This window comes from Chiloscyllium plagiosum, unplaced genomic scaffold (assembly GCF_037043375.1).
Source record: "Chiloscyllium plagiosum isolate Xiang-an unplaced genomic scaffold, Cpla_swu_hap1 HiC_scaffold_33, whole genome shotgun sequence".
NCBI lineage: Eukaryota > Metazoa > Chordata > Chondrichthyes > Orectolobiformes > Hemiscylliidae > Chiloscyllium > Chiloscyllium plagiosum.
The window spans coordinates 14,804,843-14,822,835 of record NW_028270171.1 but is presented as its reverse complement, the minus strand read 5'-3'; the positions used below and the strand labels follow the sequence as shown (position 1 = coordinate 14,822,835).

At 40.7% G+C, this 17,993-nt stretch overlaps 1 protein-coding gene across 6 annotated transcripts in view; it reads left to right on the top strand.

The window, feature by feature from the left end:
- The window catches only part of pla2g6 (phospholipase A2, group VI (cytosolic, calcium-independent)), an 84,094-nt gene that overhangs the window by 24,027 nt on the left and 42,074 nt on the right, over positions 1-17,993 (top strand). For all 6 annotated transcript variants that reach the window (XM_043679771.2, XM_087978301.1, XM_087978300.1 and 3 more), the window contains one exon: positions 2,395-2,578. In XM_043679771.2, coding sequence (XP_043535706.2) covers positions 2,395-2,578 — 184 coding nt within the window. The remainder of the gene's footprint in view (positions 1-2,394; positions 2,579-17,993) is intronic.

Below are 17,993 nucleotides of genomic sequence, written 5' to 3'. Positions count from 1 at the left end.
CTAACTGACACTATTCCATTCTTGTCCATATGCCTATCCAATGACCATTTACATGCCCTCAAAGTTGGCGAGTTTATTACTGTTGCCAGCAGTGCGTTTCACGCCCCTACTACTCTCTGAGTAAAGAAACTACCTCTGACATTTTATCTATCACCCCTCAGTCTAAAGCTATGTCTGCTCTTGCTAGCCATTGCCATCTGAGGAAAAGGGTTCTCACTGTCCAACCTAGCTTATCCTCTGATTATCTTATATGTCTCAACTTAGTCACCTCTCAACCTTCTTCTCTCTAAGGAAAACAACCTCAAGTCCCTCAGCCTTTCCTCGTAGAACCTTCCCTCCATACCAGGCAACATCCTGGTAAATCTTCTCTGAACCCTTTCCAAAGCTTCCACATCTTTCCTATAATGCAGTGACCAGAACTGTACGCAATACTCTAAGTGTGGCCGCAGCAGAGTTTTGTACAGCTGCAGCATGACCTCATGGCTCAGAAACTCAATCGCTCTGCTAATATAAGCTAACACACCGTATGCCTTCTTAACAACCCTATCAACCTGGGTGGAAACTTTCAGGGATCTATGTACATGGACACCGAGACCTCTCTGCTCATCTACACCACCAAGAATCTTACCATTAGCCCAGTACTCTGCATTCCTGTTACTCCTTCCAAAGTGAATCACCTCACACTTTCCCGCATTAATTTCCATTTGCCACCTCTCAGCCCAGTTCTGCAGCTTATCTATTTCCCGGTGTAACCTACAACATCCCTGAGCACTATCCACAGCTCTACCGAACTTAGTATCATCCGCAAATTTACTAACCGATCCTTCTATGCCCTCATCCAGGTCATTTAGGAAAATGAAAAACAGCAGTGGACCCAAAACAGATTTCTGCGGTATACCAGTAGTAACTAAACTCCAGGATGAACATTTCCCATCAGCCACCACCCTCTGTCTTTGAGCTAGCCAATGTCTGATCCAATACGCTAAATCACCCTCAATCTCATGCCTCTGTATTTTCTGCAATGGACTACCGTGTGGAACCTTATCAAACGCCTTACTGAAATCCATATACACCATATCAACCGCGTTACCCTCATCTACCTGTTTGGTCACCTTCTCAAAGAACTCAAGAAGGTTTGTGTGGCAAGGCCTACCCTTCTCAAAACCGTGTTGACTATCCCTAATCAACCTATTCCTTTCTAGATGATTATAAATCCTATCCCTTTCCAACTTTACCCACAACCGAAGTAAGACTCTCACAGGTCTATAATTTCCAGGGTTGTCCCTACTCCCCTTCTTGAATAAGGGAACAATATTTGCTATCCTCCAGTCTTCTGGCACTATTCCTGTAGACAATGACGACATAAAGATCAAAGCCAAAGGCTTGGCAATCTCCTCCCAGGTTTCCCAGAGAATCTTAGGATAAATCCCATCTGGCCCAAGGGACTTATCTATTTTTACACTTTACAGAATTGCTTACACCTCCTCCTTGTCAACTTCAATCCCATCTAGTCTAGTAGCCTGTATCTCAGTATTCTCCTTGACCACGTTTTTTTTTTCTAGTGTGAGTACTGACGAAAAGTATTCATTTAGCACTTCCCCTATCTCCTCTGACTCCATGCACAACTTCCCACTACTATCCTTGATTGAGCTGAAAATGTGTTGCTGGAAAAGCGCAGCAGGTCAGGCAGCATCCAAGGAACAGGAGAATCGACGTTTCGGGCATAAGCCTGAAGAAGGGCTTATGCCCGAAACGTCGATTCTCCTGTTCCTTAGATGCTGCCTGACCTGCTGCGCTTTTCCAGCAACACATTTTCAGCTCTGATCTCCAGCATCTGCAGTCCTCACTTTATCCTTGATTGACCCAAATCTTACTCTAGTCATTCTTTTATTCCTGATATACCTATAGAAAGCCTTAGAGTTTTCCTTTATCCGAACTGCCAACGACTTCTCAAGTTCCCTCCTGGCTCTTCTTAGTTCTCTCTTTAGGTCGTTCCTGGCTAACTTGTAACTCTCAAGCATCCTAACTGAGGCATCACATCTCATCCTAACATAAGCCTTCTTTTTCCTCTTGACAAGAGATTCAACTTCCTTACTAAACCACGGCTCTTGCGCTCTGCAACTTTCTCCCTGCCTGCCTGGTACATACAGAAGAAAGGTTTGTCCTTCAGACATAAAAAGTTGTAAATTAGTCAGAAATAAAAGTAGAAAAGTAAATTGGCTTCCACTTTGTTATTGTGTGATGCTGACGTTTGTGGCATCATCAGCAAGATTGTCTAGTCCTGATCGCACAGAGTTGGCTTGGCCATTATGTTCAATGCAGTGTTACTGATGCTCGATTTTTGTTATGTCTAATTGCATTACTTATGGGACTGATATGTCGTTCTCTGTACAGCTGCATAAACGATACGGAGAGCGAAGAGGGGATCACCCCTCTACACCTTGCTTGCAAGAAGGATGACATTGACTGTGTTCGTGAGCTGGTGGAAGAATGTGGAGTCAGGTTAGACATTGCAGACAAGAATGGGGAAACTGTCTTCCACTACGCAGCTCGTCAGTCTAATTGCCAGATGATCGAGGTAATGGCCAAATTCTATAATCACTACCACACTTTCCTATGCCTTTCATTTCTTCATTGTACTTTGAAACATTCTGTTTAACAAAATAAAGTCAGTTTATTTTCCGGCCCAGACAGAAGCTGCTCAATTCATTGTTACTTACAAAGAAAATTTACAGCCCAGGAACAGGCCCTTCGGCCCTCCAAGCCTGAGCCGATCCAAATGTATTGTCTAAACCTGTTGGTCAATTCCTAAGCACCTGTATCCCTCTGCTCCCCACCTACTCATGCATCTGTCCAGAAGCATCTTAAATGAATCTGTCGTGCCTGCCTCTACCACCTCTGCTGGCAGTGGGTTCCAAACACCCACCACCCTCTGTGTGAAGTACTTGCTGCATGTATCCCCCTTAAACTTTCCACCCCTCACCTTGAAAGCGTGACCTCTTGTTATTGAATCCTTCACCCTGGGAAAAAGCTTGTCTCTATCCACCCTGTCTATACCCTTCATGATTTTGTAAACCTCAATCAGGTCCCCCCCTCAATCTCCTTTTTTCTAATGAAATAAACCTAACCTACTCAACCTCTCTTCATAACTAGCACCTTCCATACCAGGCAGCTTTTTGAAAGAAGTTTTCAATTAGCTTCCTCCACTCTGCTCTTTCCTTACATTACTGATTTTTAAATATATTTTCAGATATATGACTTTGAAATTATGGTATAACTAGTTGTTGAAAGTGGCCATTAATTCTGCTGCCTGCTCCTTTTAAGGAATTCTAGCTCATAACAATGTGTGCATTTTAAAAAAAGTCGCATCTCACCAATTACCATAAAAATCTGTTTTCATGGTTGCTAGCACTCCTGATGAAAACAATTTCTGATTATTCTTACTATCAAGACACTTTATAATTTCGAACTCCTCTTTTAGAACATGCTTCACTCTCTGTTCTATGGAGAATAATCTCAGCTTCTCTAAGACTATTCATCCAAACTGAAATTCCTCATCCCTGTTACATTCCGATAAATGTGCCCCCCCTCTGGAAGACTGAGGAAAAACAACTTTTATTTGCACTTCAATCTAGTGTGAAATATATCATTTTACTCTGAGAATGGATCCAGGGATGTTTCTCACATTATTTGTGGAGGTGTCACTCTGTGGAGAGTGGAAATAGTTAAAGTGATGTTTGGTCCATTTGATTCTTGATGGGGAATTTGGCAGCCCCTAAAGAAAGCTTTTAAATGGAACTTATCTGCAATTTGTAAACAAATGTGGTAGCTGGCATCAGTGGGAATCAAGTGCTGAAGAACCTGTTATTTCCTGTCGTGATAATTTTGAGTTGCTCATGGAAAAATCAATGAGATTGCAATTGCCACAAAATATGCCTAATTACATAGTGTATTCAGGCTGAGTTTGTCAACGAGATTACAGTTACCACAAAACACATGGTGTTTTCTAGCAGAGATAGATTTCTGATGTTGAACCTAGCTGGCAAGTGCTAACTCTTGTCACTGAGAAATGCCTATTATGTATTATTAAATAGCTCACAGTATTTATAGCCTTACCAGTGATGGTTAGTCTTCTATAAAAGAAGGGAGAGGATAATCACACGATTAATGGAGATCGGCAATCCCTTATTCAGCCATGTTGTGTTGATTTGATTTTAAAGCAAATTTTGAAATTGTAACTTTTATAAATACTGCCCAGTGGGGATTGGATATATTTCAGTTTTGCTGGATTATTTTGATTGTTCTGTGAAGCCTGCAACCAAGTAGCGATGAAAAGGATTTTTTTGATAGAATTTGTAATTGCAGATGCAGCATGGAAGGTGCAGTGTTAGACAGCTGGAGGTGATTGCGAGTGACCTGACCCACTGTTTGGCAGACACTTTGTGGTGCTTAGTTTGACTGAGTTAGATTTAACAATGGCTGCACTATTACATTCTTACACGTGGCGAATCTGACTGTAGATTTATTTAAATAAAAACTAATTTAAAAAGAGCAAAATAAAACCCATATACTGCTGCTGGAAATCTGAAATAAAATAGGAAGTGCTGGAGAATTTCAGCAGGTCTGGCAGAATCAGGAGAGAGAAACAGAATTAACACATGGAGTGAATGTAACTTCTTCCAAGTAGGGGTCACATTCAATGCAACGTTCATGCTATCTCACTTCCCAGACATTGCCAAATCTACTGAGTATCTCCAGCACTTTGGTGCTTTGAGAGTGACAAATCTGACTTCTGTGGTTTACTCTTAGGTTAAGAAGAGCGCAGGTAGGAACATATTCCCTTTTTAGTTAGCTGACTTCAGCTGGTAAGCAGCAGTTGTGTTCACTTGGTAAAGAAGGCCAGGATTCTGTTCCTGACCAAGTCAACTCCTGTTGTAAAGTGCATACACAAGGAAATGGCTGTGCTCCCAGTCACTTTAGGCTGGGGTTGGAAGTATAGTACAATGTGTACCAGAGAAGGAGAGAGAGAGAGAATAATTGCAAGAGATTGTTGGATAAAATTAGCTTGTATCAATCAACCATTTTATCTGTGGGAATTTAGTTCATAGATTGTGAATGGTGGTCTGTGTGTGTGTGTGTGTGAGCATGTGAATTTATTAACACTTGTTTTTGTGCTTCTAAAGGTGAAGAGTGACATTTCTGAGAAATGGAACATAGATATGTCTGTCTGCAGCTGATGATGACGTCTTATACTCTCAGGTCAGATACAATACAGTTTAGATAGAGTGAAGAGCTTTCACCACTTTTCCAGCTACGCACCTGGCTCCTCTCACTTTATACTCCCTGAACTTCACAGCCAGTACCGCTATTGCTGTGCTCTTCTCGTGAGTTTGCTCAGTAAAGCTTTTAGTGGAGCTGTACATTTTACCCTGCATCTAGTATATTGTCCACCAGTGCAGCACTATTTGTCACCAGTGCACTGTGCAAAACCAGCACTCTATCCAGGTTTATCTTAAGCAGAGTATTTGCTAAGCTTTTTTGCAAAGTCAGATTTTCTATATTATGCATTTTGAGATGAAAATGTCCAGGTTACTGAAAAGCAGCATGTATTAGCAACATACATTATAACCACCATTCCCTCTTGTTTTCTTACTGGTTGTGTGGATCTCAGAAGTCAAAGCCACTATTTACGTGCCGACACTGATTGCTGTGTGTGGAACCTTGGAGAAGCTGCGTGTGTGCACAGTCTATGGGGTAAATTGACTAACTGTTTGAGATTAAACATACTTTGCAAGGGTGCACTTTTGTCCCAATAATTTCTGCGAAGTATATTGTAAGAAATATTTAGACAACGGGTTTATAAATAGTAAGAAACAAGATCATCTTGATAAAAACATTTTTTAAGTTGTGCTGCGTTTGGGTGTGAAAAAAGATGCTTGAATGTGGTGTGGCTATTTTGAGCAATTTGAGCTAATGTACTTAACCTCTGGTCTAGGTTCAACAGTTTTCAAGTCCTGTCTGTTCAGTTCCTTTAAATCTTTTCAAAAGCCTAAAACCTTTAAAGGTATGTTGATAAATTAGCTTCATTATCTAGGAAGGGAGAATACTTGGAAGGGAACTGGAAAGTCTGTAATTATGCTAGTCCCACCTGGACTATGAAAGAAAGAGGTGAAAAGTTTACCTGCTGACTGGCCTACTTCCTTTCCAAGTTTTCTTCCATATAAAAAGTGTGTCATTGACAGAGGCCTGGTGGCAAGTTGGTTACTTGCCACTGGCAAATGGTGGCAAGGAAAATTTCAAAGTTTTTGGGTTTTGCCGAAATGAGAGATAAGTTGCTGAAGGTGTTTATCTTGTACTCATCGAGGCTAATGCAAGACTTCCAAATTTCAAAGTATCACCATAATGTATACTACAGGAGGAAAGGGTGCAGAGAGGTTGGCAAGTCAGTTTATCAACTTGTGTTTGCCATGATGAGTGCTGGTGAAAAGCTTTGGCAGCATATCCCACTTGGCATAAATATTTAACATCTGTACCACCATGCGACTGTTTCAGGTCTTTACAAAGTGCACATTAGTGTATTCATGCTGTGGTGCACCTCCTCCTATGTGGATATCCCTGAACACACTTGATCAGTATTTCATTTGACCATACAGATGCACAAGCTTCCAAGTTACATTTTTGTTAAGAGTGCTTGGACAGGGATGGAGAGAAGTGGGATGTAAGGAGGAGGAGGAGGGTGGTGGTGAGTGTCCCCCACTTTAAGCCAGGAAAACATTTGTGCAGGGTTCTGATTGTTACTGACTGACCCTTGTTGGAAGCACCAGTGTGAAGATATGGTCAATCTTGGCTGTGGTGTCTAATGATCTCAATAATCCTGTTTGCTATCTGACTTTTCACTCAATTTTATTTTGTCAAAAGGAACCATTTGGTACTGTGGAATGAAGAAACTGTTCAAGCATTTCCTTATTGGCACCAGGAAAGGAGGATTTTACATTGTAATTATTATTTATGGTCTTGGAAAAAAACTTGGCAGGAGACACTTGTTTTGTACTTAGATTTGACTCTTTGCTAATGTAGACTCTGATATGATTAACATTTTGGTTCTGCATAGGACCAACAGCCAGTAAAACGTATAAGATGTATAAAGCCTTTGTTATCTGAGTAACTTGTTCATTTGCACGCTTGGAAAATTGAAAATATGCAACATTTGGCTGTGAAATAGATACCTGAGATTAAGTTGCTGTTTTGCCAACAATTCGAATTTAACCAATCAGTTTAAATTATGCCCCAGGATACTAACACCCAGTCAAGTTTGAATTTATTGTTTTGCCAACATGGAACCAATGAGACTATCCCATGTTGGGGGAATATAAGAATGCAGACATTTTGAAAATTGGTCAGAGAGCACCTGCCATGGAGGGAGAAACTGCCAGAGAACTAACTGCCAATCTAACATCTTACTCTCAAAGAAATTAGAAAACACTCTCTATCAAAGGTACCTTTTCGTGTGAAACATACTCGTAGTAAAAAAGAAAGTTGACGACCCACGGAGATTCCTAGCTCAGTTGGGTTAATACCTTCAGCTTTTAGTACTTGGATCAAAAGGAAGGGTTTAGAGGGGTCTGGGCCAAATGCTGGCAAATTACATTAGAATAATTCAGGATATCTGGTCAGCATAAATGAGTTGGACTGAAGGGTCTGTTTCCGTGCTGTATATCGCTATGCCTCTGTGTCTTCGATATGCCAGTCGTTTGGCTTTAGATTGAAGTGCCCGTGAAATGGAAACCTTAAGTCTGAATTTGAAAATACCTTTCCAAATCGGAAAACTCTTTCCACATTGTATTGACTGATCTGTGCTGCAGGAAGATTCATTATGTCTCTGCAATGATGGTTTCCACAAATGGAAAGATGTGTTTGCTCTCAATTGTAGATACATCCCCTGGAGCAAGCAGTCAAGTTTCATATTGAATCATGGGCATTTAACAAAACATATGGTACTAAGAATTGGTAGTTGGTGCACAGGATCATGTATCTGGTTGCATGAACTTTGGTGGGCGGACAGAAGGTGACGAGGGGGAGAGTGTGACTCTGGGAAACGGTAACATAGATAAAATTAAACCGATATGATAGACCACTGAGAAAATAGAAAGCTCGATTTGAAGAAATGCCATTCAGAATTGAAACTTAAGTTTGCAAACAACTGTGTTATTTTGGGAAACCAAAATGAAACAGCAAAGGATGATGAAAGAAAGTGGAAAAACTGATTTTTTCTAACAGGCTGGCTCATACGTTTGGAAAATCTTTACAAGAGCAAGTAAAGTTTCAGCCAGAAGGCTGGAAGGTACTGCGACTGAGGCATAGCATCAGATGGCCAAGCTGCCACACCTGAAGCCATGTCAACAGTGAGCACCCTGCAGCTATCCTAGCTGACCTTATCCATGCAGCACACATCCTCCTTTTACTAAAGATGCCAATCCATGTGTACTAACCAGCCTTCTGATGTCTGACTGAAGTGGCTGCTTCCAATGTCTGAACCTGGACATGAACATGACTGCATCAGTAAAGAGATTGTCCCGCCATTTACCTGCAATAATCACAATAATTGCAGGTTGACTATTCCTAGCACATCCAGGCAGGAATATTTTAAACTGCCGCCCTAGCAGCTTCTGCTCATTCTTTAAAAGCCATCAAGATTTTGATTCAACTTCAAACTGCGAAATGTTTTACCCTGTATTGATCATTCTTCAAATTTCCCTGCTATCTCTATAAACTTTTGACTTTTAATGTATCAAAATCCCTCTCTGGATGTCTAATTTGAAGTAGCTTTCTGATTTTCCATTTCCTTACCTTTAGAAGGTCAATTCTCTTCCAAGTTTACCCAATCCTTCCTTTATAATTCAAATCTTTGACAGCAAGGATGAGTCTCATGTCTCTGAGCAGCATATCCTCAAGTGTTTGAATTCTTCCCTTTGTCTACAGCGATGGACACGGTCCATGAAGTATGTTTTGCCTGTGCATTTTGGATATTAGGGTTTTCTGACTTACGTCTATGTAATATACTGTTCTATTTGCTGTTTTTTTTGTTCTTGATAAGTGAGGCAACTTGAACGTAAAATCTACAAAGACTTGCAAATCGCAATTTTATTCTAAGCAATTGCAAAATAATTCGGTTGTCTTTGCTATCTGCAGTACTTGTCAGCTGTGAGTATTAGTTTTGGCTAAGTTTAACCAACTTAACACTGACAAAGTAATAAACCTGGTGTCTTTCAAGTTTCTAGTTGTCACAACTCATGGGGTAGTGTACTTGAAATCAAACCCTGCTATTTTCAGAGATGTCATAAAACTTACAGATTATAAAACACATAAACCATTCCAAAATTTAATAACCAAAAGAACAGCAGATGCTGTAAATCAGAAACAAACAGAAATTGCTGGAAAAGCTCAGCAGGTCTGGCAGAATCTGTGACCCTTCAGAAATGTTGACTCTGATTTCTCTCCACTGATGCTGCCAGATCTGCTGAGCTTTTCCAGCAATTTCTGTCTTTGTTCCATTCCAAAATTTATTTGCCTTAGAATTGGGTTGACAGATAGCATAGAACAATACAGCACAGAACAGGCCCTTTGGCCCTCGATGTTGCACCGACCTTTGAATTAATTTAAGCCCATCACCCTAGAACTATCTCATCATCATCTATTTGCTTATCCTCACATCATCCTGGGAAAAAGCCTCTCATTGTCCACCCTATCTAATCCTCTGATCATCTGATCATCTTGTAATTCTCTATTAACTCGCCTCTTAGCTTTCTTCTCTCCAATGAGAACAGACCCAAGTCCCTCAGCCTTTCTTCATAACACTTTCGCTTCAGATCAGGCAACATCCTGGTAAATCTCCTCTGCACCTTTCCCAATGCTTCCACATCCTTCCTTACACATCAGTCCTGCATCCAGAACTGCACACAATACTCCAAGTGATGTCGCACTCCCGTTTTGTACAGTTGCAGCATGACATCACGGTTCCGAAACTCAATCCCTCTACCAATAAAACCTAACACACCATATGCCTTCTTAACAGCACTGTTAACCTGGATGGCAACTTTCAGGGATCTATGTACATGGACACCAAGATCCCTCTGCACATTCACACTACCAAAAATCTTTCCATTGATCCAGTATTCTGCCTTCCTATTATTCTTCCCAAAGTGAATCGCCTCACATTTATTTACATTGAACTCCATTTGTCACATTTCAGCCCAGTTCTGCAGTTTATCCAAGTCTCCCTGCAACCTGCAGCATTCTTCCACACTGTCCACCACTCCACTGACTTTAGTATCATCTGCAAATTTACTAACCCATCCACTTATGCCTGCGTTTGTAAAAATAACAAACAACAGTGGTCCCAAAACAGATCCTTTTGGCACACGACTAGTAACCGGACTCCTGGCTGAATATTTTCCATCAACCACCACTCGTTGCTTTCTTACAGAAAGCCAGTTTCTAATCCAAACTGCTAAATTACCTTCAATCCCATGCCTCTGGATTTTCTCTCTTAGTCTGCCATGTGGAACCTTATCAAAGGCTTTGCTGAAGTCCATGTACACCATGTCAACTGCCCTACCCTCATCCACATGCTTGGTCACCTCAAAACAACAATGAGGTTTGTGAGACATGACCTGCCCTTGACAGATCCATGTTGACTATTTCCAATCAAATTGTTGCTTGCTAGATGATTATAAATCCTATCTCTTATAATCCTTCCCAAAACCTTTCCGACAACAGACGTAAGGCTCATTGGTCTATAATTACTTGGGTTATCTCTACTGCCCTTCTTGAACAAGAGCACAACATTTGCAATCCTCCAGTCCTCTGGTATTAAATGTGTAGACAATGACGATTCAAATTACAAGGCCAAAGGCTTGGCCATCTTCTTCCTAGCTTCCCAGAGAATTCTCGGAAAAATCCCATCTGGCCCGGGGACTTATCTACTTTCACACCTTCTAGAATTGATAACACTTCCTTCTTACTAACCTCAGTCCTTTCCAGTCTAATAGCCTGTGTCTCAGTCTTCTCCTCTACAATATTCTTCTTTTCCTGAGTGAAACTCAGGTGAAAAATATTCGTTTAGCACCTCTCCACTCTCCACAGAGTGCATGGACCAAGTTTTTGTACTTAAACTGAATTGCTACTTATTATAAGTAAATCGACTCAAGCTACAGGCAAACAGTTACGAACCATGAGCAATGGACTGTATGAAGTAAACCTTTGATTTTCTTATAAACTTGCTCTTATAGACACACACGCGCGCACACACACGATAAAGTGAGGACTGCAACTGCTGGAGATCAGAGTTGAGAGTGTGGTACTGGAAAAGCACAGCAGGTCAAGCAGCATCTGAGGAGCAGGAGAATTGACGTTTTGGGCATTCCTGATGAAGAGCTTATGTCCAAAACATCGATTCTCCTGCTGCTTGGATGCTGCCAGGCCTGCTGTGCTTTTCCAGCACCACACTCTCGACAGACACACGCATCCCCCATAGAACAACAAACACATGGAGGAAAAACTGGGAGAGTAGTAAAATAGTCTTTATTCACAAGATCTGTTGAGGTGGTTCCTGCTGATCAGAAAGAGCCTTCTCAGCCTTCCTTTTCTGCATCCTTTCACTGGTTTGCAAGAGGCACAGGGTGGTTGGTTCACTTTTAAAAGGTTTCTGACTTAATCAATTAAAAGTTGCAGCTTGCAGTAACCTTTGAAGGCAAGATAAAATGGTTTTCTTCAGGCTTGAAGAAAGGGGGCTAGGCGAAAGTGAGGACTGGAGATTAGAGTTCGAGAGTGTAGTGCTGGAAAAGCATAGCAGGTCAGGCAGCATCCAAGGAGCAGGAGAATTGATGTTTCAGGCAAAAGCCCTTCATCAGGAATTCATTCCTGATGAAAGACTTTTGTCCAAAACGTCGATTCCCCTGCTCCTCGGATGCTGTCTGACCTACTGTGCTTTTCCAGCACTACACTCTCGACTCTAAAAAAAAGTGGGCTCTCAGGCTGATGCTAGTCTGTGTAGCTTCTCTGTGTCTTGTTCACAAGCCTTGTCTGTTCAGCTACCTGACAACCAATCACATAGCTGTTGGGAGTTAGAATACTTTTGGCATTGATAACTGGTCACTAGTCCACAAACAAATCTGCTTCTTGTTACCAATCAACGCTCAATCTGTACACAACCCGCTCAGCTCTGGTTTGTCTACAAACTAGATTTAAGTTATTACTTGTTTGAGCAGATGTATAAAAGATGCTTGTCTTGAGTGTTAGGGTACTTGCTTTTCTGACATATAGCAATTCTTGTAAATCCCTGGTTTAAAAACTGTTCTTTCTCATTTCAGTCCACATTTAAAAAAAAACTCAAACATAAAAATATATGATTTTTACAAGCTGAGACACTGATTGGACAGTTTACATTTCAGATTGATCTTTTGTTCTCTGCCCTAATATCTCTTTATGTGACTTGCTCAAAGTTTGGTTGACAGTGCTCCTGTCAGGCATCTTGAAATATTTTGTTGCATTATAGACCCTATATAGACAATAGACAATAGGTGCAGGAGTAGGCCATTCTGCCCTTCGAGCCAGCACCACCATTCATTATGATCATGGCTGATCATCCTCAATCTGTATCCTGTTCCTGCCTTATCCCCATAACCCTTGATTCCACTATCCTTAAGAGCTCTATCCAACTCTTTTTTGAAAGTATCCAGAGATTTGGCCTCCACTGCCTTCTGGGGCAGAGCATTCCACACACCCACCACTCTCAGGGTGAAGAAATTTCTCCTCAACTCTGTTCTAAATGGCCTACCCCTTATTTTTAAAATGTGTCCTCTGGTTCAGGACCAGCCCATCGGCGGAAACATGCTTCCTGCCTCGAGTGTCCAATCCTTTAATAATCTTATACATACAAATAAAACTTGTTCATTTTGACCTATTTTCTTAAATGACCTGCAATGTCATACTTCATTAAAGATTTTTGAGTTGTCTAAATGCTGAATATGTCAAGACTCAGAAGAATTTGTGAACCAGTGTGCCTAAATATAAAATGGATAAAGCAAAGAGCCAACCCACCGTTGTTATAGCACTTTGGTACTAGAATGTTAGTGAAATGCTGCATGACTTTTAAATAAAACTTCCCTTCATTTAGCCCTTCATAAGGGTTTGAAGTGATATAAAAATGCCTGTTCTTTGCCTGTTGAGAATCAAGACGGAAGAGCTTAGAAATGGTTAAACTGTATTTTCGCCAAGCTTCTAGCATGATGAGGCAATATTTAGGAGCAAAACGTTGGTTGTGACAGGTGTTTAGTCTACTTGCAGCAGGGAGTTTATTTGATCTGTTCCCCTTGCCAGCTATTTGCAGTGTTGTATGTGGAGACAGATTTCATGTTTAATGAGCTTCATGCTCTTGCTGAATCTGCAAAGATATGAAGTTTGCATGGGACGATTTCTACGCAGAACATTGTGCAATTAGAGACATGTCCACATTTGATGAGAAACCCACTCTCCCTGTGGACCTGAAATGGGTCAAAGTGTTCCCTTTATAATGGTGAGCTGCCAAGTTCCAGAGGATTGTGTAAACAGATTTGTTCATAACACTCAGCAGTTAAACTGTACTAGTTTGGAGGATTGTTAAAACAGTAAATAATTGTAAGCTCTTGGACCAAAGCTCCAAGTACATCATCCCACATGCTGTTTCTCCTACTCTGTATCTTCACTATATTGAAATCGATCCTCCTTGCACAAATGCCTACACTACTTATGTTTCTCAGTGAAAATGCTTGTCATCTTTTATCTTCCAAGTCACCTGCAACTTTTAAAAATTTATACTAAAATATTACCTAATCATTAGCTCCTGATTTTCCTTGTCTCATATTCTTTTCAAGCTTAGTGATGTAAAAGACAGAGAGAAATTGTTTTTATATAGTCCCTGTCATGGTTCAATGATGTGCTGAAGCATCTCTTGGTCAATATATTAGAACGCTGACTCTTCATTTGGGTTCATGTGAGAAAATTGACAATGAGTTTTCCTGCAATTATTAAAAGATTAAGTTGCAGCAAGATATAATATATACTTAAATGCAAGAAATAATTGAGGATGGCAACTTTTATATTTTATGAGCATGAGTCACTGTGTGAATACTATAATATTACTGATAGGTCTGGAGTGTGATTTTATTTAGATACATTAATGTCCTCATTTTCTTGTCGGGACAACTGCTTCTGCAGCTTGAGACATGTATCCAAACTGGTATGTTGCACCACTGCTGATATGTGCAAGGATGCCACTGAAAAGCTGTAGAACTCTCTCAGTGGGAAGTGTGAACAGCCTGCAGTTGTGGTCCACATGATGGAGGTAGAAAATTGGTGATGGACTTAAGGTCAGAAGTTGGAAAACTAGGTACTAAAGTAGCAAGCAGGACTTCAACATTACTGATTACTAAATCACTCCAACTTCTATGTATGATAGAGTATATTACATAGTGAGTTTTGAGAAGCTTTGTAGCTCAGGTTGAGGTTCTGGATGTAGGTTTGGTGCTGAGCTAGAAGGTTCATGGTCAGATGTTTCATCACCATACTAGGTAATATCTTCAGTGAACCTCCAGATGTAATATTGCTGATGATTCATGCTTTCTATTTATATGTTTGGGTTTCTTTGGGTTGGTGATGTCATTTCCTGTTCTTTTTCTCAGGGTGTGGTAAACTGGGTCCAAGTCAATGTGTTTGTTGATAGAGTTCCGGTTCAACCACCCCCTGAGAAAAAGAACAGGAAATGACATCACCAACCCAAACATATAAATAGAAAGCAGGAATCATCAGCAATGCTTCGTCCAGAGGCTCACTGAAGATATTACCTAGTACAGTGACGAAACGTCTGAACATGAACCTTGTAGCTCAGTGAGCAAACCTACATCCACATCCATATTAGATAGGATAAGATAGATGAATATCCAGCTGGAAGAATAGTGCAGAAGGGAGGGCTTTAGATTCTTGAGACATTAAGACCAGCTCAGGGGGAGAACTATTAGACCCTGGGAAGGTTTCACCTTAATAGAACTGGGACCGAATTCCCTGTGGAACGATTTACTAATGGAACTCGGACTGGCTGCTTATAGCCGCATGGCTCTCTTTAAATTCTTTAATTTTTTTTTAAAGGGTGGTTTTCCCTAACAGGCTGCTTCTTGAAGTCTGAACTGTACCTATTGTGTGTTAACATGCCAAGCTTTTTGGGGTCAAGGCAATTTTCAAATATCAAAATGGGGTCATAATATGAGGAAAAACAAATTTGGGAAGTGCTGATATAGGGTTTTTGAGGCAAGATAGGGAAAGAAGAAGTTGCAGTATTTATCATGGAGGACATTGATTTGATTTGATTTGAAAAGTGTTGTCTTACGTACTTTGCAGGCAGATTGTACTATGCAAGTGCATCAGGGTAACAGAACAAAGTGCAGGATATATTGTTACAGCTGTCCAAGAAAGTGCAGAGAGAGATCAAGTTTAACATTAAAGAGGTCCGTTCAAAAGTCTGACAACAGTGGGAAAGAAGCTGTTCTTGAATCTGTTTATGTGTGCATTCAAACTTCTTTATCTTCTGTCTGATGGAAGGGGTGGAAGAGAGTATAACCAGCGTCGGAGGGGTCTTTGATTTGTTGGATGCTTTCCTGTTGCAGCGGGATGTATAGATGAAGTCAATGGATGGGAGCCTGGTTTGCGTGACGGACTGGGCTCTGTTTGACTTTGCTTTATAGGTTTATATGTTGCATAAGCCTTACCACAAATAAGGGATGTCCATGTGGTTAGTCTGGGTCTCAAGCTAAGTTTGGTATTGCCTCTTGGTGTCCCTGGTGGCCTTATGAAGGTTGTGCCTGAATTTCCTGTATTGATCAGGGTTGCCCAACTTGAACACCTCAGACCTGGACTGGAGTGGATCTCCTAGTTTATCCGTGGTTTATGGTTGGGGAACGTTAGGATTAACTTCTTCGGCAGGCAGTTATCTACACACTCATTCATGAGGTCTGTAATAGTAGTGACATTTTTGTTTAGGTTGGCAGCTGAGTTCTTGAATATGAACCTAAGCAGGTTCCCTGACTCTAAGCAGTCCCCTAGAAGCCTTTCAGTTTCCTTGGATCAACACTGCACAGTTTTTTTGACTGGGTCCTAACTTTTCAGTTAAGCCAGGAGAAGGAGCAGAATCTTGTCTGATTTTCCAAAATGTGATTGAGGAACGGAGCGGTAGGCATCTTTGATGGTTGTGTAGCAATGGTCAAGGGTGTCCGGACCTCTGGTGGGACAGAAGATGTGTTGCTGGTATTTGCATTACTGGATGTGGAGGATGGTCTAGAGAGGTCAAATACAGAATTGGTATACCTAAGAAGCTTGATTGTAGGAATATGCAAGAATTATTGTACTTGTAATGATTGACATTTTTTATCAGTTATAGACTGGGATGGTGGTAGTGAAAAGAGCAAATATGGAGGAAGGAGTTCCTCGGAGGTATACAGGAGAATTTTCTTCATAAGTGTAATTTGAAACCAATGTGAAACCTACTGCATCTGTTACTGGAAATGAGGTGAATCAAGTGTCATTAGGAGACCATTTAGGGGGAAGCGACCGTTGTGCATAAATCATAATGTTTAGCTTGTCTATGGAAAAGTAGTGGGAGTTTGGGCACAACCAAGATATATTCCCTTAAAGGGTCAGGTACAGTGACATGACAAATCTCTGCATATGAGCTATGAAACCCATTTTGCATGAAATGATGCTCACAACTCACCATTGCTCTTTCACAAATAGTGTTCTGACCAGCAGCATAGAAAGCCCTCTAAGTTGAAGCTTGGCTCATCCAGAAACAGTCACATAACCAAATTCTCACCTTAGCTCCTGTAATTTCTGGATCACCTCGCTTCAGTCTGGTAATGATCACAAGGCTGCTAACATCACAGTCTGATGCCAAGTTGGAGTAAAATCACAAATCTCATCCTCCTTTATCGGTTGGTTTCAGGATGAAATGTGTACTTATCTGCAAAGTAGGCCAGCTGCATTGCTGCGCCTTCCATAACCACAAAATGAAATTCTCCCTTTAGTCAGCTGAACCTGCCTGAATCCACACTAAGAGAAAAGAACCTTCACTGGACTCACTCTTGGACTCAGACACAAATTACCTGAATTAATGTCCATAGGTTTGTTTGTTTTAAATTGTTCCTAATTGTATCCTGTACCCTTTATCTTTTCTTTATTTCTTGTATGATTCCTTGTGTGTTGTGACACGCAGCTCCTGGTTTTGAATAAATAAGTAAATTGTACCGCTGTTTTAACTCTGCAGATTTTGCTGTGGTAATTTTGAAATTGAGCTTCGCAAATAGAGGTGTGCAGGGCACAACTTCAATCTTTGTAGGCAATATGAAACTTGCAAGTATTGAAAACTGAGAGCATAGTTTAGACCTTCAACAGAAACATTCATAAGTTAGTAGAATGAACGGGTGGAAAAGTGACAGAATATATGAATTAGTTATTGAAGGTGGTAGGAGAGGTTGACAAAATGGCTAATAAGACTTACGGTGTCCTATGTTTCATTAATAGTGGAATTGAGGAGCAAGTTTGGAGGTTAAGTTGAACTTGTAGAAGGCACTAGTTGGGTCTCAGCTGGAGTGTTATGTCTGGTTCCGTGTGCCACACTTTAGGAAAGGATGTGAAGATATTGACCAGAATGACAATAGTTTCAGGAGTGAGGAACTTCAGTTAAAAAGATCCATCGGAAAAATTGGAATGGCTTTCCTTGAAGAGAAATTTGATAGAGGTATTCAAAATCATGAGGAGTTTGGATAGCGTAGTAAGGAAAAATGTCTGCTTGTAAAAGGCTTGCAAAACAAGAGGGCTTGATTTAAAGTAGTTGGCAAAAGAAATAGTGTGAGAAAAAAACTCTATGCGGGGACAAAGAGAATCAAGGGAAGATGGGGCTTGATTAGGAA